The sequence below is a fragment of the Diplotaxodon limnothrissa genome, linkage group LG13 (genome assembly GCF_057381915.1).
Source record: "Diplotaxodon limnothrissa isolate DT_005_m linkage group LG13, D_limnothrissa_male_GT1.1, whole genome shotgun sequence".
Lineage (NCBI taxonomy): Eukaryota > Metazoa > Chordata > Actinopteri > Cichliformes > Cichlidae > Diplotaxodon > Diplotaxodon limnothrissa.
The window spans coordinates 5,733,734-5,757,162 of record NC_140608.1 but is presented as its reverse complement, the minus strand read 5'-3'; the positions used below and the strand labels follow the sequence as shown (position 1 = coordinate 5,757,162).

Genomic DNA, 23,429 nt, shown 5'->3' with positions numbered 1-23,429 from the left:
ACAACGCAAATGAGCATGTGGGATAAAAAAGTTTAAAAGATCATATGTTACAAAGCCTTTTAGAGTCCTGAGTTTAAGGGCAAAACAGACAAAAAGGCCAGAGTCTTTATTTTGTAGAAATACTATAAGGATTTCTTTTTTAAAAAAAAAGGGTATCCAAGATCAGTTAGTCTTCATAACATGTTTTCAGAACATCCATGGCTCTTGTTTGGGACAATACACAATATGCAGCATATGTCTCCTTGTTAACAGGATATATATTTGTCTGAGTAAATCATGAAGTTTTCCCCACCAATAACCTTCCGATAATCAAACTTAACTAAACTGTGCAGCGATGTTTCAAAACGGCACCACGTTGTGTCGCTCCTAACTGGACACAGTGTGAAGAAAAAGACTGTGAGAAGTGCAGGCTGAAGAGAGGTCAGTTAAAGAAGAGCTCGTCTGCCTTCGCTTCTTCTTCAGACACATTTGTATACATTGCAGACTGACATTGTGTCCTAAGTGTGAGCGTGGACCTCGATTTTTTCGGATAAAACGTTTTGCTTTATGCTTTTAAACTACTGGGAGTCTTCTACAGTTGACCAACAGAACACTTGTGGGTGCTCTAAGGCACCTTGGCAGCTGCTACTGAGAAAGAAATGTTTCCCATCTTAAATCAATCCCCCCTTCACTAGAACCTAACTACGAAATGATTTAGAAACATTTTACATTATTGGTGGTGAAATACTTGTTGCTACTTCATAATTATTAAGTAAATCCACTTCATTAGTTTGCTTTAATTAAAGCATGTGAGGTTATTAAGGATGGGAGGGAGGATCTGACATCATAGAAGAAAGGCGGGGGTCTCTGTGAAGCTAAGAAAGTCTTATGGATTGACAGTGGTTCTGGATCTGTTTGTTCTTGTCTATGCAGCTGATTGTAGTTCTGGTTTAGGCTGTTTACAAACCTACAGCCTGCTGTAATAAAAAATAAAAGGCAGAGGATCCAGCAATTTGAGGCAAAGGGTAAGAATTCCCAAAATCCACCTGTTACTTTCAAGATTGTAGCAGCCACCTGTCCCAGACCAGATCTGAAACACAGCAGGCGGCAGTGGAAACATTTACCAGCCACAGATCAAATGATATCAGCGCTCAGCTCCTGGACATTTAAAACCACCAATAACTGGGAGGTCGCTCAAGACAATAAAATCCCCTCACAGACCTGCTGTACTTAAAAGTATAAGGCAGAGCATCCAGCACTTTTAATTCTTGTAGCAGTCCTCTGACATTTTTAACACAGCCATAAGCCTTAACAAACCTAAATCATACCCTTTTGGTGAGGATCAACACCACTGATAAATAAAGCACTGGTATAGTTTGGATGTGGCTGGTAAACACATGAAGGAATTTGGCAGGTAAAATAATGAAAACATATTCGATGTGAAAAAGTTAAAATCTCAGATTGATGAGAGCGATGACCACAGGTTTCCCGTCTTTGTCAGCAATAAGAGCTCCTTTCTTCGGCAGGAAAAAAAACATTTCACTGCTCAGGATTTCTTCAAGTGTTTGGCTGACACCCGACCATGCGCGAGGATAAGTCTGACAGGACCTTTGGCTGTAGATAGATCCATCAACTGCAGCAGGTTTTCTGTTACCTGGCTGCCAATGTAACAAGTCCAGCCCAGAGTTTCTCAGCATGCCATGCAGCCTCTACCTGCGGGGCTGGTGGCGAGAGTGACGAGGCAAGGAGGAGGATGGGCTGGAGGACGAAGAAGGTGAGCAGGGTGACATGGAGGCCAGGGAGGCTGTGGCGGCGGCATCCTCTGCCTCCTCCAGTTCGCCTCCGTGGAGCTCCTGGCTCACACTGGACTGTAAGGCAGCTGGGGTCAGCCACTCTTTGGGCAGGCAGCTCTGGAGGAATGGCACGCAGGAGCTGAAGTAGGCCAGGCGATTGACCCAGCGAGGGATCTCCCTGCCACACAGGATCTGAGAAGACAGACAAGAAGGGAACGTTTTAATAAGTTCAGTACACAAGAAGTGACTCCTTAAAGCAAATGTATATTCTTTTTATGCTAGTCGTCAAAATTAAGGGAAAAAGTAATCACTCGTGTTTAGTGCCCCTCATTTACATGTTGTGTTATGGTTTGCAGGTTTGTGGTACGTAATGAACTATATTCACACAAAAACAGCGCAGACCCCTTTCTGCAACGTCATCAAGCCATGCAATACAGCCACAAAGGCAAATGATACAAAGTACAATAAAATTAAATCAAAGAAGTCATTTCAGAGACAAAAGCTCTATCCACCTACTATTGAAGTCTTTTTATTGTTAGGGACAGAATAAAGTTTGCTTAAAGGGAGGTGGAAGGGAACTACAATGACTCCTCTCAGACAGAAGATGAACTGAGGATCTGCACAAAGACCCAGTACATGACAAACGAGGGTTAAACTGATCTGCGAGTCATGCAACCCTACTATTTTTATATCTAAGACTACAAATAACTGACCATAACTGGTGTATTTTAATTAGTAGTCAATACCACTGGTCCCTAACCTTTTTTGCGCAAAGGACCGGTTTATGTCTGACAATATTTTCATGGACGGGCCTTTAAGGTGTTGCGGATAAACACAAAATAAAACCAGTACCGGTACCAAAAAAAGATTTATTCATAACAACATGAAAAGACCCAGGGAAATCAAGTTAAAGATAACACCGATAAAAAAAATTAACCTATTATCCCGAAAACCATACATTTCACACCCGCTCAACTCTTGCAGCCCACTACCGGTCCATGGCCCGGGGGTTGGGGATCGCTGGGCAATACAATACCAATACAAATCATTAGTTACTAGACTGACAGAAAAATCAAAGGTTTACTTAAATTCAACTTATGTATGAAGCCCCAGTTCAAAACAAAATCGGACTCGAATAGCTTTACATTATAGAAGAAAGAATGAACCGAAGTCCTTTTAACAGGAAAATACCTTGAGAGGGAAGTATGGGAGCTTCTGCCACTGAAAAACACATTTTTGCCATCCTTAAGTCAAAATTTCAGGATGTTATCCAGAACATTTAGATCATCTTAAAATTTGAGTTAAGTATCTAAAAATGTCAACTTATAAACTTAAACGTCTGGTAAAATAACTGGAAATTGAAAAGAATAAGTTGAAATTGCAAGTCAAGTCAAACTTTTGACTGGCAGGATTATGTAGGGCTTTTGTTTCAGCGGTGGAAATAAGCTTCCACGGGGAAGAGAGTGAGGGACACGAGGAGAGAGAAAAGAGCTAACAAATAAAAAGTTGCAAAGTTTACTTCCACATATTATATTATAGTATTTTCTGAATTTCCATATCACCAGTGAGTTGTGTCATTAGGCAAGTGAAGTGCTAGAGCTTATATAAAATAACTGACTATGCCAACACTTAGGGAGATAAAGAGCAGTAATAAGTATTAAATTATATTCAATAAGTCACTTTGTCACTTCCTGGTTAGTTTGTTCTCCATAAGAGAACTTGTCAGTGTTGTGAGAATGCTGTGGAGGAAATTAATCTCAAACAATGACTGCATAACCAGAAATTACATCCTGCCTGTGTCTTGAACTTCCAGGAAACTGAATCAGATTTCCTGACTTTCTATGCCATAAATAAATCTGTAATATGACTCTGTGCTAGTGATTTCTCAACCTACTGTAACAGTTAGTTCACGAGTACGTCTAGTTGGACCTTTTTCGGTCTGTGGTTGACATTTCTCTCTCACAATCTTCCTTAACAACTAACATGCTTGCACAGGCAGACACAGTCTATGTTATGGCTAATTATGATTACTCAGTGCTATTAGAGGTTGTTACAGCATAATGGGAAAAGTGGCTTCCAAGAAACTCAAAGTGTTTTCCTAGTAAAAGGGCTTAATTATGCTTTGATCAGAACATTTATTGAAGCTGCTGACGAGCTGCTTTTACAGACGTGTAAGGAGACAGAGACAGTGGGTTTGCTTTTATCTACAAAAAAATTCTTACAAAGTGGCTGATTTTTGCTGATGATACTAGATTGCATAGGTTGTTTAGGCTCCAGCGATGAGGTTCTTCCATTTCTTCAGAGACTCAGCAAGAACTGCTCCTCGCAGAAGAAGAGGAGGTGGCCTACATTCACCAAAATCCTTAAATATCATCTCTTTAGTGTTTGGCTGACATGTGGCTGATATATAATAAACTGTAGCAATTCACACTACTGTCATGAAATATTCCTTTGCAATAATAAAGTAAGCCTTCAGATCAACAATAGGCAATATTCATCCAATATAAAACGGTTGAAATGGGTTGGAAACATCAGCAACAGAAACATTTTTCTATGCCATGTATTTGACACTATGTGTATGTATGTGCACCACAAGCACTGCTGCTACTCTTTCCCAGCCGAGCAGCTCATCCGTACAGATTGTTAGCACAATTTTATTTGACGAAGAAAGCCTCAATGAAAATAAATATTCTTTCATTTTATCCAGTTTAGATGTTGACTGAGAGACTGATGCTACTAGTCTGTTTGGGATTTTAGATGATAAAGCAGTTTTATGTACACTGAAAGTCTGTGTAGGTATTCCTTGTTTCCTCATTTACAATTAATTCCTATACAGTGGTCCTCACTGTTTTGCAGATTTTTGTGTGCAATATTGCACTTTTTTTTTTTTTTTTTTTTTAAACAGCGCATTGTGTTCTGCATCCTGATTAGCTGTAGATCACTGTCAATCAATCTCGCCCCGTGCCTTCTGTACAGTACAGAATGCCTTCAGCTTGTCAAATTTACATAAATCTTCGATCGCTAGCAGCGTGACTCTGAAGCGCTGTACTGTATGTTTGTAAGTTTTCTCCCCAACAAACACAACAATGTCGACAAAACGTTTTGCACCGTCAAAGACACCCGCGGGAGCCTTTGGTTTCATTCTGTAATACTGAACTTATTTTTCTATGTAGGTTTGAACTTTTAGAGTGTTTAAACAAGAGAGAAAAGTGTGAACATATTCATGCCTGTGTGAGAAAAATGTATAAAGTGTGTAGTGAGGGGTTTTACAGCCTTAAAACATCTATAATAATTGTAAAAAATAAAGTTGGCTACTTTGCGGATTTCACCTATCACGGATTATTTTTAGGACGCGATAAACAAGGGACCACTGTACTCCTATATTTATTTTTATATTTTTGTATTCAATGCACTTATCTCTCTGTCACAAGAGCTAGACCTCCAATGTGTCAAAAAGGTGATCCTTCAACGTGATTTTTTATTTTCAGGTAGAGGATGAAGTTACAGGATGGGACATCTTACAAACAAATAAATAAATAAATATAAAAAAATAAATGATGAACATGCCTCTGGTTTGGCTTCATCTTTGCCCTTGGACATTCATCATTATTTAATTGGAACCAGTTGGTTGCAGCTTAGTTTTCAAAAGCCTGAGACAGTCAGTTTTACACTCTGTGCAAGTTTAGCATCTGTGGTGAAATCGCATGCATGCTAAAGGATGGGATTTCTACAGATGACCTAAAAAGAGCAGAAGTGCTCCCTGTGGTCCGCTGGTTCACGAGAAATCGATTTTAAATGAGAAATAAGTCAGGCATGACTGTAACTTTGAAATTCACGTTTAATGATTCTTATCATACATTAGGTCACCGTGTTTCGAGTAACAACCTTTCTTTGAAACAAACAGTCTTCCAATTGGCTAGAGCCCCACATTGTGGCCAACATTTTATAAAACAGAGGCAAGTAAAGGTTTATAGATCTAGTTTTCTGTCAGACTACTAGGACTACAATATACTGAAAGGTTATTAGGAATTTCTACTGATCTACTGTTAGAGTTCAGTGGTCTGCAGGGAGTACAGTATTGATTTTTCAAAAAGAAATCTGACATCTAAGTCGTACACATCAAACATTCTTTCTGAAGATTTAATTTTTATGCTTGATCTTTCAAGCATCCTGCATTCCTGCAACAACAATCAATGTGTCCTGCCATTTTTTACTCTGTCGCTTTGAGTCAGCCTCTCAAGGTAATGCGGTTAGAGTAAGCATAAAAAAAAAATCAAATCCTGAGATGGAAGATGGATGACTCTCAATGGTAAACCTGCATGTGTGCTTGATTTTATTTCCATGTACATGTCTGAATTTTATTGTATTGCACTGACGTGAAGTACTGTCTGCATTTAAGGTTTAGAAAATACCATGGTATGTTGTAAGGATGTGTCTTTTATTATTTGTCTGTGTTTCTACGCGTGTGTGTGTGTGTGTGTGTGTGTGTGTGTGTGTGTGTGTGTGTGTGTGTGTGTGTGTGTTTGCCAGCTGGCTCTGCATGTCTGGGCTCGTATCAGTGTCCTAATCCCCAACTCAGCATTAGATGCTAACTGGAAAACTCCCTGCTCATTAGTCACACCAGGATAAGCTGATTGAAACAACGTGCACGCACGCACGCACGCTGTTCTTACACAGCACCTTCTTCCTGTATTTACTGTTGTTGCTCCCGCCCCACACACACACACACACATCTGGCCAATGAGCGAACAGTCTCACATGGTTTTTTGAGTGATGCATTTTGGTTCGCTTGGCGTTTACTTGAATGTTTCTCTGTCTGAAAACAAACCAAATAATGGGGAAAGCTACAAGTTTACAAACTCATCAACTGATTTCAACCACAGTAAACAAACTATAGGTGCGAAATCACCGTAAGACTTGGCCTTTAAACTCAGCGCAGCTCAGAGTAATGTGCAATGAAATGATGTGTGTTTTTTAACCCACCTCCGACAGTGCTGAGGAGAAGTGGTTGCAGTTCTTGTGCATGAGGTGGTAGGCGTTGCCTTTGTACTCCTTCCCCATCTCTTCCACGATCCGCTCCACATCCTCTTCTGTGAAGTCTGTGCTTCCTAGGACAATAGCTTCTCTGCAGAGACAAACAGGCAGAAGGTACTGATGTTACTGAAAGAGCATCTTCTGGGAAAGAAATGTTTCTAATCCAATTCTACTTTTTACCATTTTCATTTACTGATATATTCTTTACTGTTTCTGTCAGTGAGTCTGGCTGAGGGCGACTATTTCACTTCGTGTTGGAAAAAGCTGTCTGACAGCAGATAAAATAGTGAAAAATGTTCAACACTGTGTGCATTTAAAACACACTGATTTTTTAAACATTCTATCCAGTACAACCATGTTGCACATTTTTTGAAGAAAACGTTGACATATTTTGTGATTTGCCTTCAGCCAAAAAATAAGTAGTTAACTTTGAGAACATTTTAAAGGTGATCTGAGTTTTTGGCTTTAACATCAAATGAAATTAAAATGAAATTATTATGATTTTAGTATGAGAGAGTGCTTTATTCACTGGGATAGGCCTCAGCTTTGTGGATAATAAGCAGGCATTTGTCACAGATGATCCATATTTGGTTTAGTGGCCTGCTTGGAGACAGTTACTGTGTGTGCATGTGTGTGACAGGCGGAGTCTGTCTAAAGCCACAGGGCAAATCAACTAGAGCAGAAGTAATACTCAGCAGAGTAGGTCTGAGTAGACAAGCACACAAACATACTGAACTGATTTGCTGAAATCAGTTGTCGTGTTTTGTACATTTGGATTCCACATTCCTAAAGAGCATCATGTTGATCTTTTGCAGGATGGAAAAAAAACAAAAACAAATCAGAAACACTACACATTTTGCTGCAGTCCACTACAAAAACAGCTTTTAAAAGACAGCTGGTAATATGGTAAAAAGCTGCACTGGTTTGCAGTGTATTTGCAAAACTCAAATTGTTAGACTATACTTGAAAAGTACATCAACAATTATGAATTTTATTTAATTTTATTACAGCCAAACACTGTGTTCAAGCCTAAACGCAATTTAGCCTGGTGAGTTAAATAAAATATTATTGCCCCCCCCCCCTCAGATGTCATTAAAGTATAAATGATCCATAAAGAAAAATGTCCAACTTTCCAGCAGTAATATTTATTTTTTTCTTGAGTGACCATAAAAGGAACTGCAGCCTGCAGTTTGTTAGTGTTACTTTTTCAGCTTCAGCTCGTTCCTCAAAATAAAGTAAAGGAGAAAACTTGCAGTTTCAGTTCAAGATAAACTGAGCTTTTTTCAAATCTCAATCTTCTGTTTTATTCAGTCTTTGACCAAGACCATAGGCCATGAACTGTTACAAAAAGGCATTAAAATGTTTGACACATCATGTACAGGAGCTCGCTTTACTGTAGGAGAAATACCAAAATTCATTAAACAGCTCAACTAACAGCTGACCAACTGATCAAATGGGTATAAAGAACATGCACATGAAGCTCTAACTTATCTAGGGAACAAATCAGTGCTTTCTAACTTGGCCGATGGCTGATTGACCAAAACAGTCACTATACACGCGTACTGTATGCGCTACCCAGAACCTACCAGCATCTCCACCTAAACCAAACTATCAGTAGTCAAAAGACATTTGACACATTGTCTGACTTTCCAAACTGATCACTCTGCTCTACACATAATCTTATTGGGGAAGAATGACCTGAACAATCGGGCATCTAATGAGCAGAATGGACTGAACTGATATTGTCCTTGCACAGCAAACAACCTAAAAGGCTGTTAACGGTTATTAAAACCTACACCAAGTAAGTAATGTTAAGTGACTTCTAATAGCTGTTTAGATAGGTGCCTGCATCATGCCTTTGGGGCAGAACCTGGCACTCTTAACTAGAAAATGTTCTAGCATAAACTTCAAAGTGGTCTCAGTTGTGCCTTGAAGTTCAGCCCCATAGGAACAAAGGATGGCTGTGTTTGTCTTTGTTGTTGTGGGTTGCTGGAACATCTTGCAGCACAGATTTTCTATTTTTCCATGTTTAGAACCATTTCTACAGATTCCCAATAACTTCCCCTCCCTTGTGTGCCAGCTGGCAACCCTTGCAGTTACTCATTTTTCCAAAGATCCTGTGTTGCTTCAACCTACTGAGGTAACTGCGCAGATAAGGGTGGACCCAGATAGATTTATGATACATTCCTCATTGCCATTATTTTACTACCCAGCCCTTGGTGCGTGAACGACTGTCCTCTCGTCACTACTGAGTTTAATAGCTAATAGACTAACAAACTTTTGAGCGGTAACCTGACTGACTCGCCATTTGATTAACATTCTACATTAAACAGGCCAACTCTTTCACCGTAAAAACTCCATCAAGCATGTTGCGAGCTGCCTAGGCTGTTGCGAAAGATATTTAGCAAAACAGAACACATGCATATCTGTACTTGTATGTCTCATATAAACACCAATTATCCCACACTTACTTGAACTTAAAGGTCTCGCCAAGCTCAGTTGCATCACCTGGTGTAATCTCAAAGATCCCTGAGAATGGGTACGGGTGTCCGCCATAGGCAAACTCTAAACACACAAGAACAAATTTGAGCTGCTGATGTAACAAAAGCCATTAGCAGATAACATACAGTTTTATATATACACTATATATAAGTATGTTTAGACATGCCCGGAATGGAAAACAGTGGTGTGTGTATATATCCTGAGCTATAAAAAAAGCATCCTCTCTGTAACACTATCCTTAGGCAAATGACTTGATGTAGGCGGAGTCTTATTTCTGGGCAACCTTACCTCTTCCATAGATCTCAATCCCTGAGTGAAAGACTCCGATGCCCAGAGAGCTGGTGAACTCATTGATCCAGTACTGAAGGCAGAAGGAGAAACACAGAATAACACGTTTGTTAAATTACAGTAAAATAATAATGCATGTTTTCTACACCTATTGATTTAATATATTTAAATTTTTAGTCTACAAAATGTCAACAAAAACAATCCATCACAACTTCCCAACATGAAAGCTTTTCTTGTTAAACTGTTCAAAATGTAAACATATCATAGTAAAGTGAAAGAAAAAGCAACAAGAATCAAATTAAAATATGTGATAAAACAATGTAATATCAAATTTATATGGATATTCTTCAGGAAGAAGACAAAACCTCCCCCTCACTGAGGTAGAAAGAAGGAATGAGGAGTATGCACAGACAGCTCCAGGGCATCTCTAAATCCTTGCTGTTACAGACAGACAGTGAATCATTGCATAACTACAAGTGATAGTTCAATTTTTTTGACCTCTGAAAGACGGGAAATTCCTTCAAAATGTAGCCCCCACTGCAATAAACCCACAAACGGCAGCTGAAAAGGCAATATGTTTGACATCCTGCAGCTATGCAAACCTTATTACTGAATTGTCATTGTCCTATTGTACCTTGGCATTTATCCAGTCTTCATATCAGAATAATCAAATTCAGCTACAGAACACATTTACAGACTTTTCTGTGGGAATTTATGACCACAGTGCAGATGTTATCCCTGATGCTTACACAAGATTTCTTTGCATGCAGACAATGACAGTCAAGCTGCACAGAAATAAATCAATAACTGCTGCACTAATCTTTGAAACTGCTATCCATCTTTTCTGTAGTATGTCTGCTAAACATTGTGTCTACAAGGTGATTGGGCAGACTGTTGCTAGGCAGAATTTTCTCTCAAAAACATTATTTTATCACAAAAGATGGAGCAGAGAAGAGTGTTGGTGAAGCATCTCAGGAAGCTGAATAATAATCTCTAAATCTAATATTTGTTCATACCTCAAACATCTTCCTACTGCTTCACTGTGCCACGTCATCAGTTAATTGATTATTGTCTTGGACCTGATCAATTTTAAAGTTTGATGCTGTTGACGTTTCTTCAAACCAAATCAAGTGCTGATCAGCATGATTAAAACATGCCAAATTTACCAAGAGCAGTTCCTTTCTGCCAGTGCACTGTAACAAAGGTGACAGATTTCTTACCATGCAAATCTGAGACAATTTTTTTTGTAGACAAAGTCTACAAAAAATATACACCTACATAGTCCTGTGAAAAACTAATTCTGATTCTTTTTTTCAGCCATTATGTTGCAGATTTGCTGTTGTGTTTGGGATCGTTGTCCTGTTGTAGGGCCGCCACAAACGATTATTTTGATAGTCGACTAGTCACAGATTATTTTTGCGACTAGTCGACTAATCAGATCATGCATCAATTGGACGTACAACGTACAGCTTATTGCACCAGCATGCATCTGCTCTTGTATAACTATCATTAGCTTACAGCCTTAAGTGTTTAAGGTATGTGCTAACTAAAAAAAAAAAAAGACAAGATGATAGTTTATTAAATTTTAATGAAATTTGCAGATTGTTTCGGTGAAGTTTAAGAAACTCAGCCATCTGCTCCTTGCTATCTAAAATATAACAGCACACCGGAGTATATTCTCCAGCAAAATAATTTCCCCTAGGGATCAATAAAGTATTCTGATTCTGATCTCACACTTCTGATGATCAGTTGTCTGCTTGACGTTTATTCAGCTGTGTAAAAACTATAACTTTAATCTCAGCCAAACCGATTTACTCAGGAACAAATAAAATACTGAAAAAAGCCAAACAATAATATTTTAAGTTATTTAAGTGACTTATATATCATGTTTAACCTGAGTAGCGAAAGACGGCGATGGGTTTGCCGGGAGTCCGGTGTTCTCACCGGCTCTAGTGAGCCTTGAACCCGGGCTAGATATTGAGCTGGTGCGTAACAGGCATATCCGAAAACGTCGGAGCGCTTTTGAAAATATATGGTGTCTTGATAAACTGAGCAGATATTTGAGGTTTACACAGCTACATTCTCGCCTGAAAATATGTTAAACGTTTATTTTGTGACCCAGAAAGAATAATAAGAGTAATATTAAAACTAACTAGCTGCCGCCATTGTTGGAAACTTAGCTGGGCCGCGCTATGAATTCTGGGACACAGCTTCTTCTTCTTCGGGGTTTAAGGGCAGCTGGCATCCTTGTACATGCAGTGCTGCCATCTACTGTTTCAGTCCGTTATTACACGCTTAAATCCTGCTACTTATTCCTGCGTGTTTTGGATGTTACAAAGCTTCAAACGACGCATCGACTATTAAATTGGTAGTCGACGATTTTGATAGTCGACGTAATCGTGACTAGTCAACTAATCGTGGCAGCCCTATCCTGTTGCATGACTTAGTTTTGGCTGAGCTTTAGCTGCTGGACAAATGGGCTCACATTTGATTCTAGAATACTTTGGTATACAGAGGAATTTGTGGTCAACTCGCTGATTCCCAGATCTTACAGCTGCCAAATAATCACCCCTGTGACACCATGCTTGGCAGCTTGCTCCTGGTAACACTTCCAAAAAAGCCATACATGTCTTTTTTCTAACTGTACTGCCATGACCTTTAACAGTTAACTGAGGCCTGCAGAGTCTGAGATGTAGCACTTGGAGTTTTTACAGTTTCTTTGAGCTCTGTGTTATGCTGACCATTTAAAGACATTAATTCTGACATTAGGAATCTGTTTAAATTGATTTTAAGTATTATTTGGATTTGTATATTATATTAGAGCTTTCCATCTTACATATTTGAGGCATTAAATGTGTTTAACCAGAGTGACAATAAACAACTTAATTACTTGAAAATGACATATTTTATTAGTGTGTACACACAGAGGCTTTCCTTCTTGACATAAAAACAGCTTCCAATGCAAACTACAGTTATCAGGTATCACAGAAGACAGCTTGCTATTTAAAACAGTTATCACATTTCCCGTCTGTCATTATGCAAATACATTATGTAGCTGCTTAAAGTCACTTGTGGCAGAGCTGCTGGTCTCCGCCACATCTGCAATGCAAAATATAACCTCTGTGGAATGTAAGAGTTTAAACACCAACTGATCACAAAGGCTTTGCGGATGCTACCTGCTGGATGCCCTTCCAAATGCAATGCTCCCTGTTTTTCCAGTCTTGGGAATGGAAAAAAAGAACTAGGAGTAAACTGGATGTATTCTTCAACTCTACTAGAATATCTAAAACAGTTACAGTGCACCTTAAACGCTTTATCCACTATCTGATGTGCTTCTTTCAATTTTTCCTTATTTGAATTCAGATGGTTGGGGCTGCGTGTTCACAGCCAGAGCTCTGTGATTGAGATGACCATACTAGGATATCCTCTCACTGACATCATACCGAGCCAAGAGCATCCAAATGCATGAAACCAAGCTGAAACCTAAGCTTTAGGCTTATAGGATAACTTGCACAGAGCCAGCCATGTTAAATATGCACACCCACCATTGTAACAGTATATGCGGGAAAAAATATACAGTGGAACCCCGACTTATGAATACCCCATTTAACGAAAAATTCAAGTTACGAAGGCACTTAACGGCAATATTTCTGCTCGTGTTATGGCAAAATGCCCGCGTAACGAAATTCGCTGGCTCTGATTGGCTGAGCCCAGAATGCCTACAATGCCCATAATGCCTTCCGAATCCTGTGACAACCCCCTTGGCTTTCGTACTTGCGCTTCGCTGTTCCACTTGGACGTATTGTAGTTGTAGTTAGCAATTAGCCTATCATTCACTCAAAAGGCGCAATGGGTGCTTCGACTTACGAAAGACCCTTTGGAACGAATTAATTTTGTAAGTTGGGTTCCACTGTACGTACGTACACACACACACACACACACACACACACACACCCCCTTAAACTTTATTGAGGGAACTGACTTTAAAACAGAATCTGCATTCTGATCAAATACAACATTTACTGAGGCTTTGGCACAACTTTTGTTTTTTCAAACCCACATTTCAAACTTGTCATGCTGCTGGGTTTCTGTTTCCTGAACTATATATGGGGCAAATGTTGCACAAAGAAAGCCACAGCATGCGTGTCAGTAGTTTTGTTTGAAGAAGCAGAAATGCCACTGCATATCCCCATTTTATCAGAGTCCAGCTACAGCTTGTGCATTTAGAGCTTGTAGACGTATCTCTCACTATAGAGACCTTTTTGATTTTGTTAAAGGTCAGTAATAAAGGACCAACATTGAGTCCAAAAACTAACACAATAAAGCATCTCATTTTTCCATTTCCTAACATTACTTCTGGTAGGGTTTTTCCCACCAAAGACTTTCTCACATCAGCTGATCTCCTACGGATATGAAATCATGTCTGTATCAGTTCTGAAGTGGTTTCTTTGAGCCCAGGAACAGCAGCCATCTGTGTGTGCACCAGCTGGTTCTCACTGACTAAGAAGCCTTGGCTGCTGGCTCCTTTTTAAAACATTATCTACATTTCTGTTACAGTAATGGTGACAGAAGCCAGTCTAGAAAACGTGAACACACATCAGCATTTGAGCTGCTAAAAATAAACAGACACCCCCCAAAAAAAACTTTATATAAGGCGAAACATAAATAGCAGGTTGGTGAACTAACACCCAATGGCAGCGTAGTATGTGCCAATATGTCCTTGTAGAACGTGTGTAGGAGTTATGTTAAGAAAACTAATCTGCATCGAAATGCAAAATGACTGTCTCCCACTCCGTTAACAGGAGTAACAAAGACAAATAGTCTGTTACGCTGCTACTCCTCGCCCCTGTCGGTGGTGAAATAAGACTCTTATCTCAGACCTCATTACTTCAAAGCTTGTTAAAAGCTGTGTGCTGTAGAGAACAGGCTGAGCGTTTATGAATGAATTAAAAGATAATGAAAGGAACAGGAGACAGAGAGGTGGATGAATGCTTGCTGTAGTTTGCTCTGTAGTTTTCTTCTGTTTTTAAGTTAAGATGTACACCGCTGATTTGAAAGTGTAGCGGAAACAAGCTGACTGAAACTAAGCTCAAAACAGAAATCGATGGAAGGAAGCTACTACCAGCCACAAGATGGGTTCTGGTGAATTTTACCTTCATCTGCAACAATAGTTTGCTCTAGTTTTACCCACAAAGTTATCTTAAATCTCCCATGCAAAGTGTGTTACATTTTTATTTATTTTTTTAAACACTCAGCAAGTTTACACTGAACTAGGCAATTGATTAACAAAAAAATAATAATAATAAGATCACTGCTGATTCGAGTTACTGATTCCTGTGAGCTCTTTGTACTGCTGTCTGTTGATCTGATTAACACAAATGAGCAATTCTGACATTCCCATAACCTGTGGTGCAGCATTAAGACATTTGCCTTACACACAAAGGATTTCAGAGTTCAGATATTGTTTCCATTACTGATAGCTTTAGATTGCATTGTATTAGTTTTTATGTTTGTATATAATAAAGTGAATACTGAGTGAGTGAATCAAATGTGAGGAACTTGTATTAAGAGACTGTTTATTATGGAAATAAAATCTCCAGTTTTATATCAGCTGTTAGCTCTAATTAAAAAGACTGAGAAGTACAGTAAATTAGGTCTGGTTCCAAACTCGGATTGTCTACAATTACATAATAAAACAGAGGTGAAAGCTGCCATCATTGCAATGTTTAATGAATGATAACCTTGACCACACACCCAAGCTATAGTACTATTTTAATTGGTTTAGATTTCTTCCATTAGAAATGCTGCACTATATTCCACTAGCAGAGATTTATGTGGCTGTAGCAACACAGTACACTCCCAACTTCTTTTGTTTTGGGCCACGTTACCTTGTAAACTAGGTGGCAAAAAAGAAAAGGAGGAATCATGACTGCTGCATGTCCTTAATTGATCCACACAAAGACACTGCAGCCAACACATAGCCTGCTCGGCTGAGTATCAGGCTCCATTACACAGTTAAACCTAATATCCTAACATGTCCTCTTACACGCTCTGAGACAAAGAAACCCGTGGTGCTGGCTGGCAGGCAGACAGGTGGTGTGCAGATAATGCTGTCTCATTAGAGCAGTGCACTAAACCACTCAGAGCTGTCCAGGAAATCCACTTAGCTGAGATGTGAGCAGGACTGTGGGGAGGACCTGACAGAATGGGAATTGGGAAAAAGCAGTGGTTTGGGGCTGAGGGGGCGCCTGTAATCATTTCTGTACATACACTCTTGACAGTCACGTGACATTATCGATCCTCAATGGGGACTTGTTATCAATCTTTTTGAGTAGATGCTCAGTTGTGCTCCAAGAAGAACAACAGAGCAGGCAGACTCACACACACTGCATAAATGGTGATGCTCTTGAGATTGAGGTAAGGATCCTGAGTTGTTACCCAACTGTCTTGACCTCGGCAATCATCTGATCTTTGCTGTTTTCTCACCTTCTTTTACATTAAATGTTAGCCCTAAGCTTACACCTCCCAATAAAACAGGCCCCATTGAGACCATCAAATAAACTGCATGACAAAACAGCCTCCTTATTCACTTCTATGAGAACATAATCGCAGGAAATTAGAGCTGTTTGCTCAAGTGGATGACTAAGAAGAAACAACCTATAAATTAGGAAACTGGTTTAAAGTGACAAATTAATCAAAGTCATCTAAATATTTCCTGATTTACAACTGCTGTTCAGACTTTTTTTTTTAATCTGATACCACTTTGGGGGTTTAAAAACTTTAAAAAAAATGAAACTGTTTTGTTGTCCCACTGACATTTTAATGTTGTTAAGGTTTAATGAATGCAGACATTATTCCTGAGGTGACGTATAACATTTTCTGAGAAGCCTTTAGAATTTCTACAGTTGTAAAGTGGCCTCACAAGTAGGGATGGGTACCGGTATCCAGTGCCATGATGGCACCGGGTCTGACATAAACGGTAGTAACCAGACCGAAAAGCAGCGCAGATTTCAGTGCTTTATTTCGGTGCTTTTTTTCCTGAGATGTCATACACTTTGGATTCCAGCCAATCATTTTAACTTTGCAAGCGTAGTAGGCGGGCCCAGGTACGTACGTTCTTTTAGAGCAGAGCTACAGATTAAAAACGCCCAAGGCGAAGCGGTCAAAGTCTGGCTGTATTTCACAGCAAAAGATGCAAACTCAGCAGCCTGCAACAAGTGCTTTAAGCTGATACTGTGCAAAGGAGGTAACACCTCAAATCTGATGAAACACCTGGCGACGCTTAGCGTTTTTTTAAAAGCCGAGAAATTCACCGTATTTGATAGCTTGCTGCAAGACCTCACATCGAGCACATCTACTGCGGGTGTGGTGCCTGTTATCGGTCTTGGAGTTAGCAACATCCCCCCCAAAACCCGAAGAGTAGAGTCCTGGCCCCTAGCCCTGCCAGTGTAGCAGAAATGATGACGGATGATGATGGCAGCAACAGCCGTTCTTCTCTGGGTCAGTAGCTTAATGTTGTTCGTGTGTAATTTACGCTGAATAGGCTAACCACATTATTAAATTAACGCATGTAAGGTGAACTAGCAAACACCATCGTAGTTACATGCAGCTGTCTTCTTGTTTGATGGCAGATACTCCCTTCACCCTGGCCAAAAAGGCTAAAATGACCAGAGAAAAAGTGGGAAACAGCTAAACATGAGAGGTTTTTGGACAAAGTTGGTGTTTTTTTCCCCCTCATTGATTAAGCACTGCTTCCAGCCAAGAGTGATACCATAAATTCCCCTATAGCTGCAGAAAAGGCTAACATTGTTATCTTTTTAGAAAAAAAAAAAACAAAACAGCTAAACATGAGAGGTTTTTGGACAAAGTTGGTGTTTTTTTCCCCCTCATTGATTAAGCACTGCTTCCAGCCAAGAGTGATACCATAAATTCCCCTATAGCTGCAGAAAAGGCTAACATTGTTATCTTCTTAGAAAAAAAAAACAAAACAGCTAAACATGAGAGGTTTTTGGACAAAGTTTGTGTTTTCCATTCTTTAAGCACCGGTTCGAGCACCGTTTAAGCACTGGCACCATTTCTGGTATCGAATAAAACCTAAACGATACCCATCCCTACTCACAAGAGCAAAACAACAGAGCCATCTCTTCTGTCCTTAAAGTGTTTTGACTTTTTTTTTGGTCCTTAAAGAATATTTTGGATGGTAAAATATTCCAACTGGAATTTGGGAACATCAGAAAAAAAACAGTACAACATGAGTCCAAGTTAGTAAAAGAAGCATGTCCTCATCTATCAGTGCTCTGTTATTCTCCAGTTTCCTTAAATCCAAGATTATATTTTGTAAGCTAAAACTTATAGAAATAGCCTCATAGAAATCAAATTTTAATTTTTTTATTTAACTAAAATATTAACATTTTATTCCAGCTCAAAGAGAGTTATTGTGGAAATACAATGGACTGGTATGTGATGAGTCAATCCGCTGTTCGATCCACTCACTTCAGTTCATGTTGTTCTCTTTTTACTTAATGCAACATCAGTGGCAGACAAGCTAGCATATAATGGAGGGGAAAAAGCTCCACAGATAACTTCTACTTGTATCTTTCCAATGTGGACTGGTACTTGGTACTGGTAAAGATTCATGGCTAAAATATGCATAGAACACAAATAAAAGAAAACCCTGTTACTGGGCCACCAGTAACAGTGACTCAATCTATAAACTGATGATCCCCCACCAAGTGACTCAACCAGCCTCCAAGCAAATCAGTCAAACAACACTCACTGGAATTGATCTACGGTGCAGTAGAGCAAAATTGATGTTTTTTCCTTGAATGCAAAACACATTTACACAGAACTTCCATACAAGTGAAGTATTATGCACAGTTTTAGGCAGGTGTGAAAAAAATGGTGGTAGACAAAGAATGGTTCCAGAAATATAATAATATTTTTTTTTTAAATCAATATTTGGTGTTACTACCAGCATCGATTCCTATAGGTACACTTGCACAAAGTCAGGGATTTTGTAGGATCATAGTCAGAGGTATGATCAACCAATTATACCAAACAGGTGCTAATGATCATCAATGTCGCATGCAGGTTGAAACAGTCATTAACTGAAACAGAAGCAGCTGTGTCTGAGGCTTAAAACTGGGTGAGGAACAGCCTCTGCTACGAAGGTGAGGTGAAAGAGTTTCATTTCATGGCAAGAGTGAGCACATCAACAAGCACAAGGTAGTTTACTGCATCAGTAAGGTCTCTCCCAGACAAAGATTTCAAAGCAGACTGGGGTTTCAAGATGTTCTGTTCAAGCTCTTTTGAAGAAGCACAAAGAAACTGGCAACACTGAGGATCGTAGACGCAGTGGTTGGCCAAGGAAACTTAGTGCAGATGAAAGAACATCAAGCTTGTTACCTTTCAAAATTAGATGTCGTCCAGTAGTGCCATCAGCTCAGAGCTGGCAGAAACCAGTGGGACCCAAGTACACTCAGCTATTGTCCGGAGAAGACTAGCCAGAAGTGGTCTTCATGGAAGAGCTACAACCAAAAAGCGATACCTCCGACGTGGAAACGAGGCCAAGCGACTCAAGTATACACAAAAACATAGAAATTGGGGTACAGAAAAATGGCAGCAGGTGCTCTGGACTGATGAGTCAAAATTTGAAATATTTGGCAGTAGCACAAGGCAGTTTGTTCATCGAAGGGCTGGAAAGCGGTACCATAATGGTTGTGTGCAGGCAACAGTGAAGCATGGTGGAGGTTCCTTGAATGTTTGGGGCTGCATTCCTGCAAATGGAGTTGGAGATTCAGTCAGGATTAATGGTGTTCTCAATGCTGAGAAATATAGAAAGATACTCATCCATTATGCAATACCATCAGAGAGGCATACGATTGGGCCCAAATTTATTCTGCAGCAGGACAACGACCCCAAATATACAGCCAAAGTCATTAAGAACTAGCTTTCACGTAAAGAAGAACAAGTAGTACTGGAAGTCAAGTGTGTCTGAGATTACATGAAGAGACAAAAGGATGTGAGGAAGCCTACGTCCACAGAAGATCTGTGGTTAGTTCTCCAAGATGTTTGGAACAACCTACCAGACGAGTTCCTTCAAAAACTGTGTGCAAGTGTGCCTAGAAGAATTGATGCCTTTTTGAAGGCAAAGGGTGGTCACACTAAATATTGATTTGATTCAGATTTCTCTTTTGTTTATTCACTCCATTTTGTTGCTTGATGAAAATAAATGATTAGCACTTCTGTTTTTGAAAGCATTCTTTGTTTACAGCATTTTTTCACACCTGCCAAAAACTTTTGCACAGTACTGTATACTTACACTCAAACCGAGGTGCAAAACCATTAGTTCTGCTGTACTGTTATTATCATCGTGGGGGTCAATGCATGTACAAAGCAAAACTGATTTTTATTTAGGTCAACTGTCAAAAGTGAAGGAAACGAAGCCAATTAACAACCAGCAGACAGCAAAATGTACCCACCAGTTAGTGATCATGCCACTAGCAGGTCACCCCTCCTACAGTACTTAGGTCTGAACTGGCTGATTAAAAGAAAGAGGAAGCCTTTAAAAAGTGCTGGAATGAAGGACTGGACTCCTGCCACAGTGAATGTTTGCCGCGGCACCAGTTTCCACACAAACATCGCAAATATGCATGGTTCAGAGCGGATCGTTAGGCAGAAGCAAAAAACACACAGTTTCTTCTGTATGGAAAATATGTCCTTCCGTCTCTACTGTCGATTCTCAAATATACTCTAAAGATCTTACACATGTGTCTTTTAGATGTGTATGAGTAGCTTCTTAAAGCAACGGCCCCTGCAGCTATTCACATGAATGGAAGCAAGACAGAAATAAAAGCTCTTCAGACTTTACAGAGAATGCAAGTCATGTGGAAAGCAAGAGAAAGTGAAAGAAAGTAATGAAGAGAACAGGAAGAGAGAAAAAGGGGAATAAAGAATAAGAAACTAAGGAAGAAAGGAATGAATACATACCAATGTATATAATTTGTAATCGTGCAACACACTACTCTTTCTACTGACTCTCAAAGGTCTGTTTAATGACTCTCTGGCTTTCAGTGTTAATCCATTTCAACCCATGTGACCCCAAACCTCTGCAGATATATTGACCAGCAGCTGCAGAGGGACATCAATAAATAGAACAAAAGCAGGACCAAGAAGAAAAGAATCGAGTCCTAAAAAAGGCCATTTATATTTTACCAGGGAGTAACATGTTCAAGTAAGGAAGACCGTCATGATTTACGATGCACAGGTCACAAAGCCAAGTGTACATACAAAGGATGTTGTGGTTTTCCAGCCAGGAGTTCATGCACACTGTCCCAGAGCACTACCCCGATCTGTTTTATAACCTCAAGCAAGACCCACTTTAAATGTAATCTTCAGCCATATTAATCAAGGATTCATCAATACATCAATTTCCAGAACCCATCCCCACTGACTCATCCCAGCATGGTGACAACATAGTGACTCAAATTACTGAACCTCAGACTAATGCTATAACAAAGAGTCGATAGCACGTTCTATGCAGTAGAAATTACCATGCGACTTTCACATCTGCTTTTGGTTTGGTGTTTAGAGTGAACTGAAATCCTTAAGATGCAAAACTAGGCTTAGTTAAATAGTGACTTCCTGTAAAGCCTAAACTTTTACTAGTTTTTTTTGCTTTGTTTTTTGTCTGTAGTCCACAGTGGACCAGTTTTCTGGCAGTCCTATCATGGAAGATACATAAAAGATAGCCAGAACAAACGGAGATTTAATATATGGACTAGCAAATCAGCTGTGGGTTCCAAGTTGCTTAATTTTCGTTCTTGATTCTTTTCACACTGCTTTTCCTGTCGCCATTTGCAAACCGGCTTATTTTGTTTGCACTGAACAGACACCAAAACAATGTTGGATCTAATACAAATAGACAAAAACCTTTCGAAAAGGATCATACGACAATAAAGCGTACATGAATTGGTTCAACCGCTTGCAACCCTGACTCACTGTGTTTTGCAAGAAAACAACTGAGGGGGAATAAGCAAACTAATTACTAAAGATGGAACTGCATTAAACGGCAATTGCTTTGGTGTTGTGTGAGTATGCCGAATTGAAGAGTGGTTCGTAATTACGCGAAAATGCTTTTGAGTGTTTTTCTTCCATTATTGTACAAGTGCTGATAACCAACGAGGAATTAAAATCGCATTTTTATAACGCGCTTCAGCGTTGTGTCCTGGATAAATAATACTCCTCTCAAACATACTTCTTAGATCAAGTGATAACAAATAAGCAAGAAAACGTTCACGTTTCCGCTTCTACTTACCATATCATAGACATTTAGGATAATCGGCTCGTTTGCCATCACTGGGCATCAGGATTTTCTTCCCCTAGCGTCCCTTCTTCTCTCCGGGTTCTCTTCCTTCGGTGCGAGATCCAAACTCTCGCTCTCCTCCTCTTATTATTATTATTGCTGGCTCTTTCTCGAAAGATGTTCACCTTGGTAATTCAACTTCGCAACTCGGTGTAAAAATGTTAGAGTTCCGATGATGTTTTCACCGTCCAACATCTGACTGATTTTGTCCCCCGACAGAGCAGCAGCAGAGGCGGACAGATGAATCTATCGGTTACCAAAACTGACTTGCTAAACCCGGTCGGCTACCGAGGTCGCCGCGAAAAAACACTGACTTTACAGGGAGAATTTTCTCTTCCAGAAGACGCCGCGCCGCGGAAAAAAGTCAAATTCATTTTCCCAAACAAACTGCTTAGTTAAATAACATAATGTAGGTACATGAAAATGAAATTCCCTGTGTAAAAAACGACTTGCTACTCCCTTATTAGCCCCGGCTAACGGTAGCAATGGAGCTGCAGGCAGGATGCGACTGCTGGGAGAAATTGGACGATGTTGAGGAGTAGACCGATGAGCCCATCACTCTATTAAGCTCCCTTAGCGCACTGAGCATTATGGGTGATGTAGTTCATAAGGAAAACGAGCGCCCAACCAAACTACACTGCTAATAAATAAATAAATAAATAAATAAATAAATAAATAAATAAATAAATAAATAAGTAAAGGGAACACTTAAACAACACAATGTAACTCCAAGTCATGCGCACTTCTGTGAAATCAAACTATCCACTTAGGAAGCAACACTGACTGACAATCAATTTCACTTGCTGTTATGAAAATGAAATAGACAACTGGTGGAAATTATGGGCAATTAGCAAGACATCCCCAATAAAGGAAGGGTTTTTCATTTGGTGACCACAGATCTCAATACCTATGCTTTCTGGATGATTTTTTGGTCACTTTTGAATGCTGGCAGTGATTTAGAATAGAATAGAATAGAATAGAATAGAATAGAATAGAATAGAATAATCCTTTAATTGTCACACAAGGGGAAATTTGGTTGTAACAGCAGCCAAAAAGACACATATACAAACAAACAGGACACAGGACACAGAACAGAAACATACACAAGTTTTCTTACATATTTAGATTAAGGACCGTGGTTACTATATACAGAGAGTACTGTACAGTTATTAAATTAAATAAAAATAACTACAGATAAGAGGCAAACCAGCTTGTAGTGCGAATCGGTTAATTAACTTATTGCAGTTACAGCGCAGATGTAAACGTCTATGTTTGTTGGGAGCAGTTCTGATTGTACAGTCTGACAGCTGCAGGGAGGAAGGACCTGCGGAAACGCTCCTTCATGCATCTAGGATGGAGCAGTCTGTCACTGAAGGAGCTCTGCAGTTCAGCAACATTTACATGCATGGGGTGGGAGACTCTGTCCATCAGAGATGTTATTTTGGCCAGAGTCCTTCTGTCTCCCACCA

General features: G+C 39.6%; 1 protein-coding gene across 1 annotated transcript; it reads right to left on the bottom strand.

The window, feature by feature from the left end:
- Window positions 1-213: 213 nt before the first annotated feature.
- Window positions 214-22,448, bottom strand: desi2 (desumoylating isopeptidase 2). Its single transcript, XM_085369063.1, has 5 exons — window positions 21,913-22,448; window positions 9,597-9,669; window positions 9,278-9,371; window positions 6,756-6,897; window positions 214-1,964 (listed from the first exon to the last, which is right to left on the bottom strand). Exons 1-5 carry the CDS (start codon window positions 21,949-21,951, stop codon window positions 1,689-1,691), a joined length of 624 nt encoding a protein of 207 aa, XP_085225189.1. The 5' UTR covers window positions 21,952-22,448; the 3' UTR covers window positions 214-1,688.
- Window positions 22,449-23,429: the final 981 nt, after the last annotated feature.